The sequence below is a fragment of the Gossypium raimondii genome, chromosome 13 (genome assembly GCF_025698545.1).
Source record: "Gossypium raimondii isolate GPD5lz chromosome 13, ASM2569854v1, whole genome shotgun sequence".
Classification (NCBI taxonomy): Eukaryota; Viridiplantae; Streptophyta; class Magnoliopsida; order Malvales; family Malvaceae; genus Gossypium; species Gossypium raimondii.
In genome coordinates, this window is record NC_068577.1 from 42,086,750 (window position 1) to 42,110,658 (window position 23,909).

The 23,909-nt window shown below is 31.0% G+C and overlaps 1 protein-coding gene across 2 annotated transcripts; it reads right to left on the reverse strand.

The window, feature by feature from the left end:
• Positions 1-21,204: 21,204 nt before the first annotated feature.
• LOC105784268 (E3 ubiquitin-protein ligase At4g11680) lies at positions 21,205-23,665 on the reverse strand. Of its 2 annotated transcripts, none has more exons than XM_012610103.2 (3): positions 22,548-23,665; positions 21,978-22,359; positions 21,205-21,813 (listed from the first exon to the last, which is right to left on the reverse strand). In XM_012610103.2, the coding sequence occupies exons 1-3, from the start codon at positions 23,045-23,047 to the stop codon at positions 21,667-21,669; spliced, it is 1,029 nt and encodes a 342-aa protein (XP_012465557.1). In that variant the 5' UTR covers positions 23,048-23,665; the 3' UTR covers positions 21,205-21,666. The 2 variants fall into 2 exon arrangements, with proteins under 2 accessions (XP_012465557.1, XP_012465556.1); XM_012610102.2 differs by having other exon boundaries at positions 21,978-22,368.
• Positions 23,666-23,909: the final 244 nt, after the last annotated feature.

Below are 23,909 nucleotides of genomic sequence, written 5' to 3' on the forward strand. Positions count from 1 at the left end.
TAGTGTAGGAAGACGTGGGTTCGAATGCACTGAAGTGCGCAGTATCCTTCTATTTAAGGGTTGGGGAGGGGCTATGGATAGTTCTAGATATTGTATCAACAAGAGCAAATATGATAAAAATCTATTGAGATTAATGTTGAAAAAAATTTATTTAAATATTTCAAATAATTAATTATATAATTTATAAATCTATTTGTTATTTCCAATTAAAAACTTAAACACCTTTTAAAAATAAAATAATCAAATGAAAAATTAAACATAATCAGTTTAAAAAAATATTAAAAAAAGACTGATGAGTCTCCGCATAAACTGTAAACAAATTATTTCAGGGCTAAAAAGTAAAAAGCCCTTCAACTGGATCTTGTTCTTACCCATTGGATCATAATGCTTCAATGAAAATGAGAAGTTTGTGGTGCGATAGAGCAATCTCACTGCAGTTATCCAAAGGATGTTTTTGTGTCAGTGAAAAAAATAAGGGTAAATTCTAAAAATAGTCACCCAAATATTAGTGTGTTTCTATTTAAGTCATCTAGGTTTAAAAACTTCTATTTTAATTACCAACGTTATCGAAATTTAATATTTTAATCACTCCTCCATTAAATTACTAACAGTGTCCTCTTTTTTTTTACTGACATAATAACAAATTTAGCTCTCCAATGATTGTAGACTCTATCAATTTAGCCCTCAACTTTACACATTCATCAATTTAATCTTGGTTCTTAAAATTTTAATAAATAAAATTCGAGAAAAATGAGTGTTCATTTATTTATAATTTTGCATATATTTTTATCGAAAAATGAACTTTTAATTTTTTTAGTTTTTTATTTTGAATTTTGAATTTTAAGAAGTAAGACTAAATTGATAGAATAGTTAAAGTTGATGGCTAAATTTATTGAAATTTTTAAGATTAGAACTAAATTGATAGAACCAATAAACATTGGAGAGGTAAATTTATTATTATTCCAAAAAAAAAAAAGAAAAGAAAAGAGCAAAACAGAAATGAGTAATTGACCCACAAAAATAAAAGACAAAATGGGAAAGGCGTGAAAGGAGCTCCTATTGCATCTAGAGGAAGCCTCCTAAGATTCTTTGTTATTACAAGATTGGGTATGTTGATAAATGTAATAATATTAGATTCATAAAACACGAATGTATATAAATATAATCATGAATATATCACAATATAAACCAGTATTAGAGAAAGGAAACTTGTAAATGAAAAAGCCAGCTGAAGCTGTTTCTAGTTTTAGGAAATTTCCAGTAGGCAAAAAGTCTTTTACTCAACTTTCCCCCCTTCAATCATCACTAACATTTTATTGCTTTCAAAATTATTACTTATCTCATCATAAACTATGTTTATATATTATTAGGCATAAATTGTATATGGGCTAGGTAATCTTTGAATTTTTTTCAACTCAAATTTCACCATTTTCTTTTAATATTTCTATTTATGTTTGGGTTGTGAAGGGAGTATTTTGAGAGGTAAATTAAGGTGGTGAAATGGGTTGAAAGGGTGAATCGCAATTGAGATTATATATAAAATTGTAAATATTTTTATAATTTTTTATTACTTTTCGAAATTCTTATTATTTTATAGTTTTTAATAGCTTTTTATTTTTTGCTCTTCTAAATATTATAACTAAGAGTATAAATAAGATATTTGTAATTGTAAACTATTTTTAATTAAAAGGTCTTAGGATAGAGTTAGATTTATTTCTAAAATTTGGGTAGACTTAGATTTATGTATCAAATTTTTAAAAAATCTTCAGATCTAAAACGGATTGAGTAAGTTTTTAAAAAAATTCAAAAGGAATCCAAGGGTATGAAGTTGAATTATACAAAAACAAAATGTCCCAAAATATGAAATAAGCGCCTAAGCAAATGATCATCTAAATTCTCACTTTCAATGCCTACTGCAAGGATTGTGTTAACTCACGCCACATGCGAAGGCAATGGAGCATGTACTGCAACCGGGAACACCGGTCAGAAGCTCAAACCTGAGCCTGCTAAAACCAAAACTTCGAGATTCAAGTCAAGGACTGCATCATCCTCACGTTTCTTTCATATATATATATATATATCCATGAAATACATGTGTATGAATCTGATAGCAATTCCACACACACAATGAAGCTTTATTTCATTTTGTAAAAAGAAAATTGAAATAAAAGGATAAAAAATATAATCTTTTTCCTTCCCATAGACGTGTTTAATAAAAATGAGGTAAAAAGCATGGTGTCTCAAAATATTTTCTATTTTTATTTTTAGATAATAATTTTATTTTCTATTTTTAAAATTAAAAAACATATTTGATAAAAAAAATTTGTTTTCTGCAATGATACGATTTTCGTGGATGTCGAAAAGATTGGGTTTGATAAGTAGAGATGTTCATAAAGTTAAAATGAGTACATAGTTTGAAACTTGAAATTAACTAATAATTAAATACATATTGTAAAGTGAGAGAATGAGAATTAATTGAAGCATGGATGTAGGTCCTTATTAAATAAATTAACATGTCCTTAACAGTAATTACTCCACATTAAGTAAAGTACTAGTGGCTAAGAGTGATCCAAGCCGTTGATTTCCATTAACGTGAATTAGGAAGCATGATAACCATTGATTGTGTTTCATCTTCGTTGTTGCAACTAACATCATAGAATTTGTAAGTTTTCTCTCTTTATTAGAATCTTGTTGATGAGTAGCAGTTATTAAGAACCCAATAGTAAATTATGAAATTAATAAGTTTTGATCTAATTTCCATGGTTAGAAACCTTGAGATTATGAATTTCATTCAAAATAGCTTTCAAGAAATAATTTTGGAAAATAATTTACTTTACAAGTTAATATTTTCTAATGTTTAGATGAAGTTGTATAAAATATTTTCTATTCTTTGATAAATTTATTAAAATATTTCATAAAAATTGTTTTCGATGAAGCAAACATACATTTGAGATTTTCTAATCTTTTCATTGTTTAATTGAGTTTATTATATATATATAAATTTGTGTTTTACATTGTTTTTGTATATATTAAAAATATTTTGTTAAATTCAGGTTCATTACAATGTCATTTTTATTTATATGACTATCAAGTGAATATTTTTATTTAAAATGTGACATTAACAAAATTGACAAAAAATTTAACAATGTCAACAATTGGACTTGATTTTCAAATTTGAAAAGTAGATGAACTAAATTCTTAAAATAAAAGTACAGAGATTAAATTGTAAATTTGTGAAGAGTATATATACTTATGACATTTTTAACCTTTATATAACAAAACATGTATTATTAATATATTTATAATTTTAATAAATATTTATTTTAAAATATTAATATTGAAAATTTTCAATAATATGTGAAGAATATTATTTAAATTTACTATTTTAAAATTCATTATTAAAATAAAATTGAAAAATTAAATAATTTATTAAAATAATAAATTATATTAATTGTATTAATAATTTATTATATGACTAAATATAAATAATTAAATATGGATTTTAATTTTAAATAATTTAATTATTTTTAAAAATAAAAATAAAATTTATTATCAATATAATAACATTAAGCTTGATTTAAGTTAATTTTTATATAAAAATAAAATTACCTATAGATGAGCTCTTTTTTAGAAAATGACTTATACTTTTAAAAAAGGTAAGTCATTTTACAGGAAAAATAGCTTATTTTATGTTGACCTGTAAGTCATTTTTCGTTGACCAAGCTATTTTTTGTGAAACAAACGCAGGAAAATGCATAAAACATTTTCAGTAAAACCTTTTACACGTAAACAAATAGACCCTTAAGCTTATGCATGAGTGTTTTAATTGGCAAATGGGAAAACCATGTTAGAAAAGTGGTATAAAGTATTGAATTAAGCTTGAATTAGACTTGAGGAAATATATGTCATTAAGGACCTAATTGTAAAAGGTAAAAATTTTATGGATTAATAATGACTAATGATTTTGTGAGGTCCCTTTACTATATTTATGAAGATTTCAATTCGATCGGATAAATCAAATGATACGAGCATTTCAAATATTAGGGTTTATAGGGACTAAAATGAATAAAATGTATTTATATTTAATTATTGTTAATATGTGTACTTGATTGCGAAACTGATATTGTTTTGAAAGACGATGCCGAAACATCAAAGGCGAAGGGAAAAGAAAAGGTGAACGTCGAATACCTATTGCGATTTGTGCTTTTATAATTCAATTTCAATAACTTATTAGAAGTATAATAAATTGTTATATTCAAATATAAAGTGCTATTGAGGTAATCGTATCTTTTCCCAAATTATGAAATAATGAATTTGATGTTGTGATTTTTGAAAGCAACTTTGAATGTTTGAATTGTGATATATATACATATATAAATATAAGTGTATAAATATGCTTAAAATATATCAATTGAGATATTGATGTTATGTTGAATTGTGTTATAATGGTGATAATATTGATAATGCCCCATTAAATGATGGTAGACGTAGTTTGAGTATAATTGGCATGCCATAGGGTCACTCATATAGTGAATTACTAGCCACCATTGCCGAGCAATTCGAGATGGCAGAATATACAACGCATACAATTACTAAAATCATCATTGTCGGGCAATTCAGGATGGTAGAATAAAATAGTTTGGATAAATACTAAGCCACCGTAGTTGGGCAACCTGGGGTGGCCGAATAAAATAGTCCCAAATTTCTAAAGAGTCGTGGACTCATTAGTTGTACAAATCTGAGTATCCGTTCTAATGTCTGTCGTCGAGTAATAAGGGTCGAAATGAGTAAGTAATAAAAAAGACATTGAGTATGTGATGACATGAAATTATGATTTATTGAGATAAGTATTGAATGACAAAGTTTGGGAATAATATGATTCTTGATTTGGTAATAAAGTAAAATAAATTAGTTAATGTTATATTTATATATATATGCTTTAATTTTGTTTTGATATATTTGAATTATATTAGCACGATTGAGTATTCAATATTTAGTGTACATTTATGTTTATTTCCATGTACAAGTCTCCGACAAAGATTTTTGTAGATTGGAAGTGTTCAAGCATCCATTCTCAACAACTCGACGCAAGAATAATTTTTGCTACCTCTTTTGTATGTATATATGTATTAATGTTAAAATGGTATGTACCTAGGTTGTTTTGGGCATGATGTTATGTTAACATTTTGGTATATTTACTACTTGGCATACTAGCTTTATAAAGGTGAATTTCATATTTAAATTAGTAGATACTTATGCTAGATTATATGTGTTTGAATATGTGGATTAGTTGGTTAGGCAATGTTGCATTGATGGTTATGATTTGACGAAGTTTATTTGTGTTTGTATGTGTTAAATTGATGATCTTATGTTGAGGTAAAGTTTAAATATGTTTAAGGTAAATTTTGATAGGTTTTAAACACTTGAATAAGTGCATTTAGGCTCATTTGACCAATAAGTCTCGAGACAACATGAACATGTTTTGAGACTATAAAACAAATTTCCCTTATATTTTTAACCCATATGCTTAGTGCCTCGAGACTTGTCAAGCTAGTCTCGGGACAATTGGCATATGTCTCGAGACAAGGAAACATCGAGACTAAATTAGTTTTTCTCATTGAAGCTAAAATAAGAAAACAGACGAAGTTAGTCTTGAGACCCAATCTTGAGACAAAAAAGACCATGCTTGGAGACACGGTTTCTAACGTCTCGAGACAAATTAACTTCTGAACAAAAATACTTAAAATGAAATAAGGTCCATCTCAAGACAAAGAGTTCCTCGTCTCGAGACAAAGAGTTCCTTTTCTCGAGACACAACATTGAAACTTGATAGTTGAGTTTGGATTCGAGTCCTAACTCTAATTTTGACCTTTCATGACTCTGTACATTGATGAATTTGTAACTTACACATTATGAATGTATAATTATGTATATAATTGATTGATTAAATTGGTTTGGATGATAATTGTGATTTAAAGTTTATGATTATGTAATGAGATAGCTTGAGTTTCTTCAACCGGAAACTCCCATCATATGAAATGGGTTCAATGTCCAATTATGAAATCCTTGGAAAAAGAGGATGAATCGAAATATAGCTGCTACACCAAAACTAGGCGCAAAGAACCAACCAGACTGACCTAGTGGATAAATCAAGAATACAGAAACAAAAACAGCAATTGGACCAGAGAATGCGATTGCGTTATAAGGTCGCAATTGAACAGATCACGCAAGTTCAAATTGACATAACATAAAACCTATTAGCCCAAAAGTGTCGTGGAGAGCAACAAATGTCCACAAACCACCTAATTGACACCAACGAGTAAAATCTCCTTGTGCTTCAAAACCCCATAGTAATAACAAAGAATGTGCTAAACTATTAACAGGGGTGGAAACTACGGCGGTTAAGAAATTGCAGCCTTCCAAATAGGAGCTGGCTAATCCATGAGTATACCACGAAGTTACAAAGGTTATACTTGTAAACCAACCCCCTACAGCAAAATAGGCACAATGAAAGAGCAATAGGCCTGACCAACCTACAAAAACGAAACAGTCCCTACGTAACTAGTCATCCATAATATCAAATAAATCATTTTCATCTTTGGTAAATTTACCAAGGGCTATAGTCATAGCAATCCTCCTATTCAACTACTTCAACCATTTCCGAGCACCTTATGTTATGGGGGCACTGGGGGATTTTATTTTTTATGTATGATTTGATTTCTCATGCACTGCCCCCTTATAATTAATTGGTTTCGAATATAAAAAAATATTTTCTTATATTGGTCCATAACCTGACTTAGATAAATCCATGAACTCAATTCGTTTATTCTTTTCTATTTTTACTATTCGTCTGAACCATGAATTGTCTTATGGCTCATCAATCAGATAGATGAATTTTTTGAACAAACTCTTCCATTCAAGGAAGAAGCGATCCCTTCTCTCGCTACTGGTTGATCCCCAGATCTACCCCTCCCCTTCCATCAACTAATCTTATTCTTGGATCTTGTTCGTGAAACTACATTGTGTACCATCATACATTCAAATCCGATGATTGAGTCGGGTGTGAAGTGTTACATTTTCAATAACAAAAACATGTTTAGTAACTATTTTTCCTATATAATATTTGAAACTAGGGTACTAGATATAATATTTGAAACTAGGGTACTAGATATAATATTTGAAATTTTGTTAAAAGAAGAATATTTTTATGTTTATATGATTTTGAACTAGGACAAATTCATTTAAAATTAAAAATCATGGTTTTCATCCTTTTAACTTTTACAAAGCATTTTAATGAAAACAAAGTTTTATTGTTTTCTAATTTCCACATATATTCATTTTCATTTTTAAAATATTTTTAAAATTTTTGAACCAAACACGTTTTCTTCTATGTTTTGATTTTCCATAAAAATAAAAGCGAAAGCGAAAATGAAAATGAAAATGAAAATAACCTATGTTTCTTGAAACCAAATAGAACCTAATTTTCTTTCCATTCATTGCTTGATAGAATTGTAAAATGTGAGGAAAGAAAATGAACATTTTGAAAAACGTATAATTTTAAAAATGAACTTTCGTGACACTTTTAAAAATGTCCCAAAAACAACACAGAAACATCACGAGAAAACATTCACTGTAACTAAAAGTCTTTGTCGACACTTTAAAAGTATCATAAAAGTGATCTTTTTATGACACTTCCAAACATCATGAGAAGTCAAACACGTCACAACAAAATATTATATTCCTTTAGAAGCATCATGTTGACCAATGGAAAACATCACAAAATGTTTGTCTATTTTGTGATATCTAAAAATGTCACAAAAATTAGACAAAATGTTATGAAATGTTTGATGTTTAAAATGTCTCAAAAATTAGACAAAAAAAGTCCCAAAATGTTTGTTTATTTTGTGAGTTTTAGAAAATGTCACAATAAAATTAACCAAAACGTTACAAAAAATGAACTAAAACGTCAAAAGAAAGAGCTGGATTTTTTAATAAAAAGAAACTTTAAAAAAAAAACCCTTTTGTGTGTTTCTGGAAACTTAAAATCATAAACTCAACCTTATTCAAGAAAATTATTAAATTGAGTAAAACTAAAATTCACCTCGGCATGCATGTACATATTCAGTTTTATGATTATTTATATTAATTTTATGTTTAATTTGATTGTTGTTCATGAAAATGAAGTCTGGATTATATGATACATATTCAAAGTCTACTAATTAAATTGTTTTCAAGTATTTTCTCAAGTATAAGACTACATTTTCATTTAAATTGGAAGGTTTCGAAACGTCACGAAAACATTATAAAAAAATTTTAAATGGGTGATGTTCAAAATGTCACGGAAATATTTGAAAACATCACAAAAATTGTTTTAATTTGGTGAGGTTTAAAAATGTCACAACAGACCTTCAAAAGTGTCACGAAAAAGTTGACCATTACCCACAAGCCTTGCTAAAAGTTTACTCTTTTGTGACATTTTTCTCATTCTACCTTTTCATTGAAAATTTCATGAATAATATGGCTTTCCCTAATGTTTAATAGGAAACATCGAAAAATCGAACCTTTCATGACATTTTCGTAAATAGTCACAAAAAAATTGTCACAAAAGGTCAGATTTCTTGTAGTAATACAACCCTATTTTATTTTCTCTCATCATTCCAAAATAGGATGATTTATTTTTATGCATTAAGATGAAAGCAAGTCATTTCTCTTTCTTTTTTTTCCTCTCATGTTTCTTCCTTATCAAACATACTCAAATTTTATTTTCTTTCCACTTTTCCATTCTATCTTTCTATCCTTACATTTTTCCATACAACCAAACACACTAAAGGCTACTTACATAAGGTCAAATAAACAATTAGCAATTGTAGTCTGCTAGAAAATTTGTCATCAATGCCAATGGTTCCAAGCCCTCCATTACCATGTTTGAGATTTGTATAACTAATAATGAAGATAGAGGCAAAAACTAAACCCTCCAATACCATGTTTGGGATTTGTATATCTTGACAAAGATAGCAACAGAAAATAAAAGTTTAATTCATAATTTGGCCTCTCAAGTATATCTTTTTTCTCATTTTGGTATTAAAATTCTTTTTTATCTCAACTAGGTACTAAAACTTTAAAAACGTTATTTTTTTTGTCCAAATGTAAATGGATGTCTAAAAAAAGAATGGCCCAATAAGAAGAAGCTCAACATTTGAATTATTTAATATGTTGACTTTCAAACATTATATAAAATGACAATATCTAAGCCTCTTTTAGGCTGCCATGGAAGATATTGTTCAGCCACCCATGCTTCAGTAACTTAGGTGATTTACTTACCCTTATATCATGTAATGTTTTTATATTGTTTCATTACTGGATCTTGGAATATTTACTGTCTACCAAGAAACACAGCTTCATCTCAACCAGTCAACCCACCCCCCAAGCTCATCCATCACGGCCAGCACCTACAAGACGACTATCACTTGCAAGGAATACGTCGTCGGGTAGATGAAGAGGTAGAGAAAGAAGCATGCATAACATTTTTGGAGTTGGATTGAGAAAACAGGAAAGCAAATCCTAAATGTTATCTTTCAATGTCAGAACTGTTTGTTCATTTTTGTGTCTGGGAAACTGTGTTTAGAAGTTATTTTGTTTCAAGAAAGTCAATTGATTGTGGAACTTCCTACCACCTTCAGGTTATGTTTCATTAGAACTACGGCCATTTCCTACTTAATGTCTCTTTTCAACACCAAAATTTGCATTTGATTATAAATATTCAACTTAATGAAGTTCCCATTCCAAATTTGTCTTTCTATTCTGTTTGTGTTTGATCACCTTCCTACTATTTTATTTCATCAAAAACTAAATATTTATTCGTTCAAAAAAACACTAAACATTTCACCCAAAATTTAAAAACAAATTCAGACTTCTACTTCCCTCCACATTACTTTGCTAATAGAAATCATTACGTCACGTCCACCCTACAAAGAACTATTCCATTTGGTATTCTATACATTCAACTAAACTAAGACTAACTATTTATATATATTTTCTGGCTTTTACCTATAACTAAATATTTCACCCATAATTAAAATAAAAAATACAGACTTCTACTTTCTCTAAACCTCAACCAATCATTGACATGACTTTGTTACTAATAGAAACCATAAAACCTTAAACTATTAATGTTTTCAAAATTTGTTTAAAAATAAAAATTGGGATTGAAATGATACCTTTGTAGTTTGAACATCCCAAGAACTTCTTCCCTTTACTCCAAGCCCCAAGGTCTATCAGAACTACATATTGGTGCTTTCTTTCCACAATGACAGTACATCGGCCTTGAATTGTTCCAAAATGAAGATTTGAATGAGACAATAAGGGCTTAGATTGAATTTCAAACCCTAAAGGGAAAAGGGTACTGAACGACAGAGAGAGGCAACAGTGGTAATTTTTAAAAAAAATAACAATACATTTCAAATATTATTTTCTTAACCTGGTCTTTTAAGAAAATATACAAACATATAAAAGCCACAAACACGGCTTCCCCTTATTGGGCCAATTTTTTTTAGACGTCCGTTTACTTTTGTACCAAAAATATAACCTTTTAAATTTTAAATACTTAATTGAGATAAAAAAATTAGATATTAAAATAAGAAAAATGTATATTTTAAACATCAAACCATAAATTAAACCAAAATAAATGATAAAATAAACCCTGATTCCCTATTTGAAGATAATTTATGTTGATTGAAGAATATGTTTTTTAATTTTTTCATAGAAAAAGCTAGATAGTTGCTTAATTTTTTTAAATCAAATCTTTAGTTTGTCTGATGTTATCCTTTGGTTGGTTGTGGCTTTTTCGATAAGATTCTCTAAATTTTCTTTTGTTTTTAACTTCAGTCCATATTATCTCGATCTTTGTCCGGTTTTTATTTTGTACACTTTGTTTTCTCCAAAAGTAATGGTGGTTTTAATTTTTAGTTTTTATTTTGAGAATCATTCTCGGTGGGTTTTATCATAATAGAGCATAATGATAATGTTTGTAAAATTGAAAACCGAGATGATGAGGAGGATAGATTGTTTGAGACTTGACCTTTTATGCATCATTAATGCTTTTATCATGGTTTCTTAGTTGACTAAGGTTCATTATCAGGTTGGTTTGACAATGGCAGGACTAAGATGTAATTTTTAGTGATTTAACTAGCATGATGCATCTCTAATTTATTTTTGAATTCTTTTAGTGTTGTGGTTACTGTCAATTTGTCTTCTCTTTTGAAATTGTTCTGCAAACATGCTATTTGTGCATTAATTTATAGGGTCTTATTTATTATCTATACTATATGCCATATCTTTCTATTTTATCGTTCATGATTCCTATTAAAATGTTTTTTCATATAAAAATATTGATTCTCTATTTAGCTTCAAATTATATTATAAAATTATTATATATATACACAATAATATTAATTAATTTACCTATGGTGACTTTAAGGCTATACACCTGTAAAAAAAAAGACTAGGCACCTATTAGTTATTTTCCTTTTTATTATAGGTTTTAGTTTTAATATATAAAATGATAATATATATAATATATATGATTGAACTAAGAACAACTTTTTCTTGTCATAGAAATGAGTTTTAATTAGGGGCATAAAATATCCAAACTTTCCACAACTTTGATACATTAAAAATCATGATAGTTTAGAATACAAAGGATGGCATGCATGCATGCATCACACACAGGAAATCCAAAAATCCTTGAAGCTCCTATTGGGCTTGAAGAGAATCACTGATATGGTGGGATTTGGTGTCGCCGAGCATGGAAAGTTTTGATCCAACGGAAGCAGCCCTTGGGAAGCCAGCTCTATGGTAACGACACCGGAAAGATCCGGCATGAGTTGTAGGTGAGCAAAGGCAGTTGGAATTTGACCCCGATGACTTGGCCGCCGCTTCTCCTGGCGTCCCATACAATGTCGTCGTTGGATGCCTGTCCATTGCCACTGAGTTCACTTCTCCCATTGTTAACTTATATGAGAGCCTGCCCTTGTAAACCTGCTTCGTCTTCCTACTTTTCGTTACGTCCTCTGCTGTGTTTTCACCCATGCCTTCTCTTCATTTAATGCCAACAACTTGTCAGTAAACCCCTACCATTAACCAAATCAAACTATCCATACAATTAACCTATTTCTAATTGCATGGTTATTTGTTAATGAACTTATCTTTTGTAATTAATATTTAATTATGAATATATTAATTAGATCAATTCATTCGAAACCATTTATGGTAACAGAATCATACAAATATTTTTTTTAACAAAATTCATCGTGTAGATGCGAGAGACTGAATGCAAAAAAAATCAAAATAATCATTATTTATTTAAAAATGATATAGTAAATACGAAAAGCTTAAAAAACCACCCGGAAATTGGAAAATGGAAAATGAAGAACTGCCAAGTTTTCTTGATCCCGTGAAGAAGAAGGATTTGTAAGGAAATCAAGAACCCTGGAAATGAAATAGAAATGGAGGACGAAGATCAAATACGGGAAAGGAAAGAAAACGAAAAAAAGTAGTAAATTTTTTGCTACAAATTAGGTTTGCGGTTTCCGTTTGTTGAGAGCATGTGGTTAACTCCCGGTCATCAATATATTTTTTGTTTTAACAACTCCTCCATCTTTATTTAATTTTCCTTTTCTCAATAAAAATTACAGTCCATTAATTTTGCCAACTAATTATTACATCCTAGCTAGCTGTTTTATTCAAACCCATGTTTTTTGTTGGCTGTTTTTAAGCAAATGAATTATTGAAGATGATACTATTATACGGGGTTAAGATGCATTTTATTATTATTATTTTCATTATTAATATTTAATTCAATAATTATCATCATTTAAATGTGTAAGATGTATGCAACATCTCTCTGTTAAATGTAAAAATCAATTTGCATTGGTGTATGAAAAAAATAAACTAGAGCCAAATCTTTATTATAATGTGCAACTATAAATTCCGAAAGTACTAATCTTTGTGAACCCTAAAAAGAATTTGTTCTACCAAATATTATATCCAACCCTTCAAAAATTAGTGAAAAAATGTAAAAGAGTTGAGAAAATGGAATTGAGGATAAAAAGTAGGGTAAACTATATTGTTGACCATCTAACTCCAAAAATTTTCAATTTTGTCATCAAAGTTGTCAACTTAAGTTAGTATAATGGCCACGCTTCCTTTAAGAGGACAACTAGTCTTATATGTTACTCATTGAGATTGTCCTAGGATGACTGATAAAAGAGTAAATATTTATGATGGATGTTGAGTCAGTGATTACACACTCAATATTAATATACTAGTTAAGTAACTTCTCACAAAGTTCTACTTAAATTAGACCTAACGTGATATGATTATTAATATGTGTGAATGTAACATCTCAAATTCTTAATTTTAAATTCATAAAATTATGACAAGAATGAGCCATTGACTTAATGGTTAAGAAGAAGTAGGGAGACAATGTAATTGGCTTTGAGACTCAAGTTTGAATCCTTTCCAACCAATTTTTCAAAATGGATAATTTGTTAATATATGCTTGGGATAATAACAAGTTAAGTATCTCTCCTTACTTAAATCCTATTTTTGGTTTTCACACATTGACCTCAATAATTTTACTATCTTTACAATTTAGCATATAAGCCTTAAATTTTAAGTTCTTAATTCTAACTAATTTACACCTCTAATTAATGAACATTAACTAATTAATAAATCACTAATGTGAAATTGTGCCCATTCCTAAAAATCTCTCGATTTAACTTCTTGAAATTATTAAATTTAAGAAAGCTAACCTAAAACGAAACTTTTCAAAAATCGTGGCGTTACACTAAGGGAGCCATGTATTATTCCAAAATTGTGTTTTGCTTCCATCCCCAATGGACCAATAGATGTTTTCCTTAAGTGTTGGCTAAATACTATCCAAAGATCGCCAAATGTACAAGTATTGTGCCCATTTAATGGACTCTGGGTAACTGACCTGACTTCAAATGTAGTATTTATTTTAGGTCATTTGCCCATTTAACGAACTTTTTTCCTTGGTATTTTAATATTGATTATTATATTTTCGGTGCTAGTAGGTTAGGAACTAAAAGTTAATAAAATATGTGTTTTTATACATTTTCTGCTATTTCGATGACATGTAAGGCCGAATCAGGCCTCGTGAGTGACTAATGAGCTATTTAAATGTGTAGGATGCTAATTTGGGTCCAATAATACAAGAAATGATGATTGGGCTATGAGACAAGGAATCCAATAAGCCAACAAAGTTGCCAAAGGCTCAGAACACACTTGACATCGTGACGAGGAGTTTCCTCTCATCATGATGACACGACAATTAGGGGAGGCAATTCATGGTGGCGATGTCGTGACAAGGAGCTCTCCCACATCCCGACGACGCGACAATGACAGGCCAAAATGAAGTTGATTTCCTTGGACAACACTTTTGGGATATTTCTATGTTTGGACCTTAGCTTTTAACAAAATATTTTATTTATTAGTATCTAAGTGTATCTTGAGTTAAGTAGTCACCTTGCCTATATAAGTAACCTTAGAGTCACCGAAATTGTAACCAGACCTAGACAGATAGTTTACTATTCAGTTTTATTTTCTTTTTATGTTTGTGTAGTCGGAAGTTTTCTATTTTGATTTGAAGACAATCGCGAGTGAAGATTGCTTTGACGCTGCGCTTCAAATATATTCATGAGCTTTCTACTATCTCTTATTCTTCTATTCGTTTATTTATTTTTCAATTGTTGCAAAAATATTAGAATAAATTATTGTGCTTATTTTATATCTCACATGTTTCAATTATTAAACTAATGTATTTATTAAATAGTTATTTATCCAAAATTGGTTGTTTATTCAAAAGTACTTAGTATATTAGGGAGTGACGCCCCTGATAGAATATTTAGACATATGAGACCTGAAGGGTATCCTGTCATGTATAATTTGTGCTAAGCGGTGAGACCAGAAGGGTATCTGTATGCCTAGGAAGAGACAGGAAGGGTGATTTAGGTGGTGATACTTAGTGAAGATGAATTGGAAGGATAGTCCTAGCTAAGGGTTATAAATAACTCAGTCTAGAATAATTAATTATTTAATTAAATAAGTATGGATTTAGTCGATCATAGGCTAGAGGCTTGCATTGTCGACACTAGGAATAGGAAAGTCTATTAGGTTAATTTTAGGTTAATTAATTTAATTAGTTTAATTAAAGTATTAATTTGGATTCATACTACTAATTCATGAATCGATTAGATTAGTAATTATTTTCTGTAATTAACTTAATAATAATTTCTCCATTTTGCAATCCCTTAGGTACGATCCTCGAAATACTTATCAGTATGTCGTTGTAAACTTTATTATATTACAATTTGACTTGTACGCTTGTGGACACCTCTGATTTAATTTAATATGTTTTTGGTGTGATATTTAACTATAAACAATAACATGTTTATAGACGGTCAGTAACCATAAATAATCTTGTATTTGCAGCGCATTATTTGAATCCATAAGGCATCTACTTTCATTTAAGAGTTTAAAGCCTAACTTCAGTAAAAAAAAGATTTGTTCTGTAATTCAAATTTCAAGCCTCCTCAATCTAGTACCCTTTGTTTTGTGTGTTGAAAACATGACACTGCCTAATCAATGAAGGCTTTTGGTTCCCATTTGATTATCCCTAAATAAATCTATGTACCTATTTCTCAATCTCACTACACACGCAAATATGACAGGCAGTCACTTTGGCTAAATCTATGAGCATGGCGATACCAAGTTATTTTAGTCCAATGTTCCTTTTAACTGGCTCTATTGTGAATCCTACTATTTTGATGGGTTCACTGGCAAGGTTGGGCTTGCACAAGTCAAGCCACTTCGGTTAAAATCGGTGATTATAGCATGACAATAACAAGTTATTTCAGTTCAATGTTTCTTTGATCTGACTCTATTATGAATCTTGTCATTTTGATGGGTTCATTGGCATGGTTGGGTTAGGTCGTAATTTGAAAATTTTGAAATCTCTTACCCAAGACCATTCGAGTAAAGCTCAAACAAACTTGAATAGCTCCTTTTTAAATTTAAAAAAGATATTTAAAATTTTTATAAACTTAAGAAAAAGAAAGATGAATGAATTTATGCGTGTCAATTGTTGTACAAGTCAAGCCAAATTTGCATACTAGAATCAGATTAATACAGATTTACATTAACATCCCCCTTCAAAATCAAGGTGGTTTTGTGGATCGTAGCTTGAGTTTGGAAACTAACTCTTGAAATTTGGTCGGAAGATGCGCCTTTGTGAAAATGTCTACGATCTAAGCTGATGAGGAGATAGAAGCAAGGTGTAGAGTGCCCTAAGTAACATGATGTTGTAAAAAATGACAGTCAATCTCTATGTGTTTTGTACATTCATGAAACACATCATTATGAGCGAAATAAATTGCACTACGATTATCACAATGTAGGAAAGTAGCAGTAGGAGACGAGAGTCTCATATCTTGAAGTAGTCGGCGTAGCTAAAGTAACTCCGAAGTGGCATCAGCAAGAGCATGATATTCGATTCGATGCTAGAGCGAGAAATAATAATATGTTTCTTACTTCGTCAAGAAATGAGGGAATCACCTAGAAAGAAACAATAACCATTGATGGAACGTCGGTCTTTAGGATCTCCTACCCAGTTTGTATCAGAATATCTAGAGGGAATCATATAGAATACCACAAAAAATTGTACCCTTGACATATCGAAGAATACGAAGAACTGTTGAAAATTGAGATGATCTGGGAGATGTCAAGAACTGACAAACTATATGAATTGCATGAGCAATATCAGGTCGAGTCACTGTAAGGTAGACTAGGATGCCGACAATCTGTCGGTACAAAGTAAGGTCAAAAAGATGAGTGTCATCTAACGGAGTAAGTTTGACATTTTATTCCAATGGAGTAGCAACGGTCTTACTGTTAGTAATATTAGGACGAGAAAGCAAATTGGAAGCACATTTTACTTGAGAAAGATAGTAGCCACCATCATTAGAGAAAACCTCAAGACCCAAAAAATAATTAAGAGACCCAAGATTATTCATCTCAAAATGTTAACTAATGTACCGTTGTAGTTCAATAAGGTCATTTGTGTAATCCCCTATGATAATCATATCATCCACATAGAGAATAATTAATATTATACCCTGATCAGAATGTTGAATAAGTAATGCAGAATCATGAGGACTTGATATAAAGCCAAATGCAGATACAATAGAGCTGAATTTGGCAAACCAAGCTCAAGAGGCCTATTTCAAACCATACAAAGCACGTCGAAATTTGCACTCTTGATTGGGAGAATGATAATACCTTGGTGAGGATGCATGTAGATTTCCTACTGTAAATCACAATTAAGAAAGGTATTATTGACATCCATCTGATGCAATTTACAACGTTTAGCTGTAGATATGACCAACAAACTACGAACAAAAGTAAGATGAGCCACAAGAGAAAACGTTTCATCATAGTCAATGCCATACTCCTAGGTGTATCCATTGGCTACAAGTTAAGATTTATATCTCTCAACAAATCCATCAAAATGGGTATTGATCTTGTACACCTATTTACAACCAATCGGTATCTTGCCAGGAGGAAGATCAACCAGATCTCAAGTATGAGTTTTCTCTAGTGCTTGAAGTTTGTCAGATATTACTTGCTGCCAAGAAGGATTAGTACTAGCCTCAAGACAAGATTAAGGCTCTTGGAGAGTGACAAGGGCAAAAAAAATAATGATAGTATTTTAAGTAAGAATGAGGTTCTCTTACTTGGTTAGACCGATGAAAAACAGAAGTAAGAGTAAGATCTTCGACTGGTTCAAATTCAATGTATATAGAAGTGGAAAATAGAAGAGAACTGAGCTCATCAGATGTATCAGAACAGGGGAACAACTCAACAAAAGTATCTGTGAAAAAAGATGGAAGAGAGGACAATGAAGAATGACATGTGGGCAAAGAAGAAAACTTAACATCCTCCTAGAAGGTAACATACCGGGAGATACGTAATTTATTAGATATTGGATCCCAATAGAGATAGCCTTTATGCTCAATGTCATACCCAAGAAAACAACAAAGACGAGCACGAGGTTCAAGTTTAGTATGTTTATGAGGTTAGAGGAGTACAAAATAAGCACATCCAAAGGTTTTAAGAATCGAATAATCTGGAGGGTTGTGAAAAATGCGTTTATGCAGAGAGAGATTATTAAGAACTTTAGTAGGTGTACGGTTGATTGTATGGACAACAGTTAAAGCAAATTCCCCCCAAAAATTTTCAAGACATTTGGCTGAAAGAAGGAGGGCCCTAGTGGAGTCCAGGATGTGTTTATATTTACACTCAACTCTACCATTTTATTGAGAACTATAGGGAGAAGAATGTTGAACCTAAGTGCCTTGTTGAGCAAAGAATTGAAAAATAGATGATTCTTTGTATTCTGTAACATTATCAATACAAAAAGTTTTTATAGTAGAAGAAAATGGAGTTTTGATCATATTAAAAATTTAATGAAAATAAAAGGTAATTCGAAACGATTTTTCATAAAGTAAATCTAAGTGAAACGAGAGTAATTATCAATAAAAATAACGAAATACTGATAACCACTAACAGTAGAAATATGAGAAGGACCTTAAATGTTAGAGTGAATAAGTTCGAAAGGAGATGTAGTAAGTGATATTGATAAAAGACAAAGTTGGTTGTTTAGCAAGTTGGCACTCAAGACACTTAAACGACTCAAATTTGAGGAATCATAATAATCCACGAAACACTAATTGATGAAGTTTACTTTCAAAGGCATGACTAAGTCGAAGATGCCACTGAAGTAAAAAAGGCTGCAAGATGGAGACAGGAGAGATAGTTTTCTTAAATAGATGCAGTGTAACGAGGTCAAATAATCTCTCTACTTTTCGGCCTGTTCCAAGAATCTTTCCCATAGTCGGATCCTGAATCTGACAACTAGAGGAAGAAAAATAACTGTAACACCAAGATCATAAAGTTGTCTGATAGAAATGAGATTAAAAGCTAAGGTCGGAAAACAGTAAATGTCCAGGAGACTAAAGGTAGAGGTGGATGAATGACCTACATGTGCAATAGGCATTTGTGTATTATTAGTGTATGAACAGGTGGAAGAGAGGAGGTCGAGACGTGTGGAGAAATTTTGTAAATTAGGTGTCATATGATTAGAACAAGCTGAATCGAAAAGCCAAGTAGAATTACCCAGAGTAATAGACAGGACGGAATGTGAAAAGGAACTAGAAGATAAAACCTATTTCAGAAGAGGTATTAAATCACTTAATGAGAGGGAAATAAATTACATAGAAGCAGCAGCAATTGATGAACTAGTAACAGGAAAAACTCCTTTGAAGTTGGGAGATCCACCAGCCTTAGTAGTTTCACCAGTCCGAAGGGGCTGGACGGGACAGTTGTGAATAAGGTGGTCATGTTTATGATAGTAACGACATTCCACCTTGAGTATGATGGCTCGGCTTGGGCAAAGAAAGGCAAAGCACAAGAAACAGAAGACAAAACTAGAAACAGGACCAGAACACAAGAAAAAGAAGAAGAAGAAGGGGAACATAAGCTTTTGATACTATGTTATAAACTTAAGAAAAAGAAATATGAATGAATTTTTGTATGTCTTATTGTTGTACAAGTTCTAGGTATTTATACTAGTCCCTAGGAACTATACATGAAAACTAACTAGACAAAAACCCTAGGTTATAGCCTAATTTGCATGCTAGAATCATGATCAGATTTACATGCTAAAATCATATTAATATAGATTTACATTAATAAAAATATATTAATATTTTATATTTATACATTTACTTAGGGCCAGTTTCTATTGAAGTTGAAAATTACTTTGAAAATTTTGATAATGTTTATCATTGTTTTCCATAAGTGTGTTTTTTGGAAGATAAAATGTTTTCTATAGAAATGATGTTGTAAAATAAAAGATTTAATGAGGGAAAAATGCAATTTGATTGAAAAATACATTTCAAATGTTAAAAGCTAAAATTTTAGCTTTTTGACTTAGTTTAAAATCCTAATTTAAAATAAAGGTTTGATTTGAAAAGCTATTTATTTATCAATTTTTATTTAAAATCATGATTTGAATTTAAAAGTGTGCATTTTCAACTTCCTCGGTAAACACGCCATTAATCTCTTTAAGCATAGCCCATAGAATTTGAATTTGAACGTGTTATGAATTTGCATATGATCACATGTAAGCATGGATGTAAGTTTAAACTTAATTTTCGGAAATATATATTTATATTTATGAAGTTTTAGTATTGTATTAGTTATTATTTTGTGCATGTTGAAAAGAAATATTTAATTTTATATAGTGTAATTTTTTACAATTAAATCATTCATGCTTTTTTAAAAAAACATTAAATTGATTTGTTTGATAGAAAAATATCTGAAAAATTGACACTTTTAAAAATTTTACCCTTAAAGTAAAATCATGGATATATGTTATGTAAAGAATACGTATGTGATGACAAGAATGAGTCATACCCATATATATTATTGTGAATTTAATATGAAATCACGTTAAGTATTAAAAACAAAAAATTAAGCAAAATATTGGGACTTTAGTTATGAATATTTGTTGAATGATAAAGTATGGTTTTGGAATATTTGTGATGAAATCACAGGAATGGTTAGAAAAGATTGAGTAATTATAATCATTTGCAATTTCAAAGATTCTTTGTGTTCAAAGATTGAGGTATGTTCTATCATTAGAGTTACAGAGCGTTAGACTCGACATTTTGATGAATAATTTAAATACACGTGACTAAATATTTTAATATTTTCTATGCTTATGAATGTAGGTTTGAATTTAATTACTTTGAAAACACTCGAGCAGTTGTAATAAATTCAAATTTTAATATTTGTAGTGACGGTTATCATGTCTTAATATCGAGGTTGGGGTAATTGATTGGTCTTGTAATAAAGAGCCAGCTAGTGCTGAGGATAAAACGATCCTGTCAGCAAACCAAAGATTAGACACAAAGTTCATCTCCTTTTCCTCAAAGGACAAAATTTGGGAAATGATCCTCCAACCTCGAGAAAGTATAATGCCACATAACTTGGTGCAATGTAACAATCCTTCCATGAATTAGCAGAAAAAAAAATGATTTCTAGAGGAGTAAGAGCAGAGCATAGCCAAATAACAAAGGCGGAATATTTTACAGATTACAGTTGATTTCAAACTTCAATGTAATATCCACGTCCATCCTGTTAAGTTCTTAAACAGGAGGAAGCCCCTGGGCCCTGTTTATATACTTCAGTAAGGTTTTTGGTTACTGGTGAGGAACACTGTACAAACAACTCACTCAAGTAACCTTTGTAAATATACAGATCAATCTCACACAATAGTGAATCAAGGAGGAACTTTGTGGGAAAAAAGAAATATTGCCAAAAAAAAAAAAGAGCTGTGATCATATATGTCGCTTCGCCTCTTCATGTTTCTTAAAATATTCATGTTCGACAGATTTTCGAACATGAGTATGAGAATAAGGATGCTCCAAATTAATGGAAAGACTTTTAAAAATAAAATTGAACGTCACCATGTTCGATACATACTCGAACTTGATACTCACATCCAGTGCTCGTTCTTGTTTTCTATCTGTCCAGTGCTTGTTTGCAAAGAGGACAGCAAGATATGATTCGGAGCCATTGATCCACACACTTGAGGTGAAATATGTGGGAACAAGGCAACTGCCGCACCTCTTCTTTGTCTTTATAATTGGCTAGGCAAATGCAGCATTCCTTTACAAAGAAAAAGACCCATTAGCCTGGAACATTAACTTAATTATATCTTTAAAACAAAAACACTGATGTGATCAAAGAAAAGCTAGAAATGAGCATGAATTATGGTGTATATATATATATATATATATATATATATATATATATATATATATATGACTTACTGGATCTTCATTTGCCTGGCTTGTGCCGCAGTTCAAATCATGATCGAGGTCTAAGTTGGTGTTGATTTCTTTGTATCTCCAACTAGGCAGCCTGGAGATCTGATCATCAGATGCTCCTCTGTCAATGGAACCCATGTTCATGTTGTAACCTAGGAGGCTGCTAGTAAGTGGCACACAACAGCACAGAAGTAGGAATAACAGAAATGGGAAAGAGTAGCTCAGAGCATTCCAAGCTAGCAATGAGATACAAAGTACGTGGAGATTCGGAGCTCGATGGAAGGATCGAAATCGAGAATCAAACACCCAAACATTTCCCATTACAAACCATATTGCAAAGAACAGCTCTAGTGAAGTCCGGCATTTGTTCATCAAATGTGAGCTCCTGAACATTCTATAATCTCCATTAATACACATACAACCAACTTCCAAACTTTTATGTAAAAAGGTCTTCAAGTTGTCTATACACACACATTCATCAAAAGCTAATATAATATGCCAAAATTAGACCTCAAAATTCTGTTATGAAACCATGGATAACAGCAAGATTGTAATCAATGATAAGAAGCTTACCTTGATTCTTCATTGGTTCTCTGTTGTTCGATATCGGAAAGGCCAAAACGATCTCCTTGAGTTATGTGAAGATGATAATTCCCATAAAGAAGTAACAAGCTAAGGACACAACCAATATCATAGCCAACAATCCAAATTCTCATAGGCCAAATTGGCCTTTCCTCCTTTGAAATAGCCAAAGTGAATGCTATGATGCTTATTTGAATGACCAAAGCTAAGAACTCCAGCATCATCCAAGTGCTAGAATTGAAAGGGTTGGACCCAAGATCAGACCTTGAGCCATTTTGGTAATGAAAAACTCTTCTTAAGAAGTTAAACCACCTTGCTCTAGATATCCTCATCGCCGTTCTTATCAAGATCGAAGAAGGCGGGGCACGAGGTGGCCTATTCCGCATACCAACAACAATTCTTTCTTCCACTCCGTGAGGATTTGATGAAAATGGAACTGCAGTGCTTGAAGTACACAATGAATCTGGTTGAAAAGAGTATCTGGTATTCATGGTTCCCAGTTTCCAACTCTCAAAAGTAATGAACAAATATAGCACCAATATAGCACACTTGATTTCCAAATAACATTTGCAAACTCTCAATCAGATTTATATGGTACTAAGAAGGAGTTGTAGTTCTTTAGATATCATATTGAAGTAGTAACACAAATACCAGGAAGGCTTAGGCAGTAAACCAAACTGTTGAATTGAAAAGCTTGCGCCAAACTCTTAACCCACCAAATTAAGACCATTAAAAAGAAAACCCATCTCCAGATTGCAAAGCACCCCTCGAAATTAACAAAGAATTCACCCCCAAAAAAGCAACAAACATAAACAAAAACTGAGGTGGGTATTTAAGGATAGAGGCCTTAGAATGAAGAAATTTACAACAAAGCTGAAAGTAGATATATAGAAGGAGAGAGAAAGAAGAGAAGATGGAGATGGCGACCAAGAATCAACTGAAAAGAAGAACCTTTGCTTTGATTCCAAGTGAAAAGAAAGAGGCGAACCTGGAGGAAAGCTAACCTTTGGCCTAACTTCCCTGAGGTTTTTGTGTCTTGGGTAAGCAAAGCAAAGCACTCCTCCTTCAACTGCAAATCTTCTTCTTTCTCCTTTTTATTTTTTATATTTTGTTTTCGCTTATAAAAGCAAAAGATATGCTGTTCATATATTTTAACTTTGAGTTAATCTCAATTAACAGCTTTAATTATCAAAGTAGTAAAGAGATTTTGGTTGTATAATTTCCATTTTACTTTTACATAATATAAATATTTGAATCATGGCGGGTACAACAGTTAGTTATAATTTTGCAGCTGTTGTGCGCTGCTGGCCACCAAATCAGCAAATCCAACCAAGTTGGTCCCACACAATATTA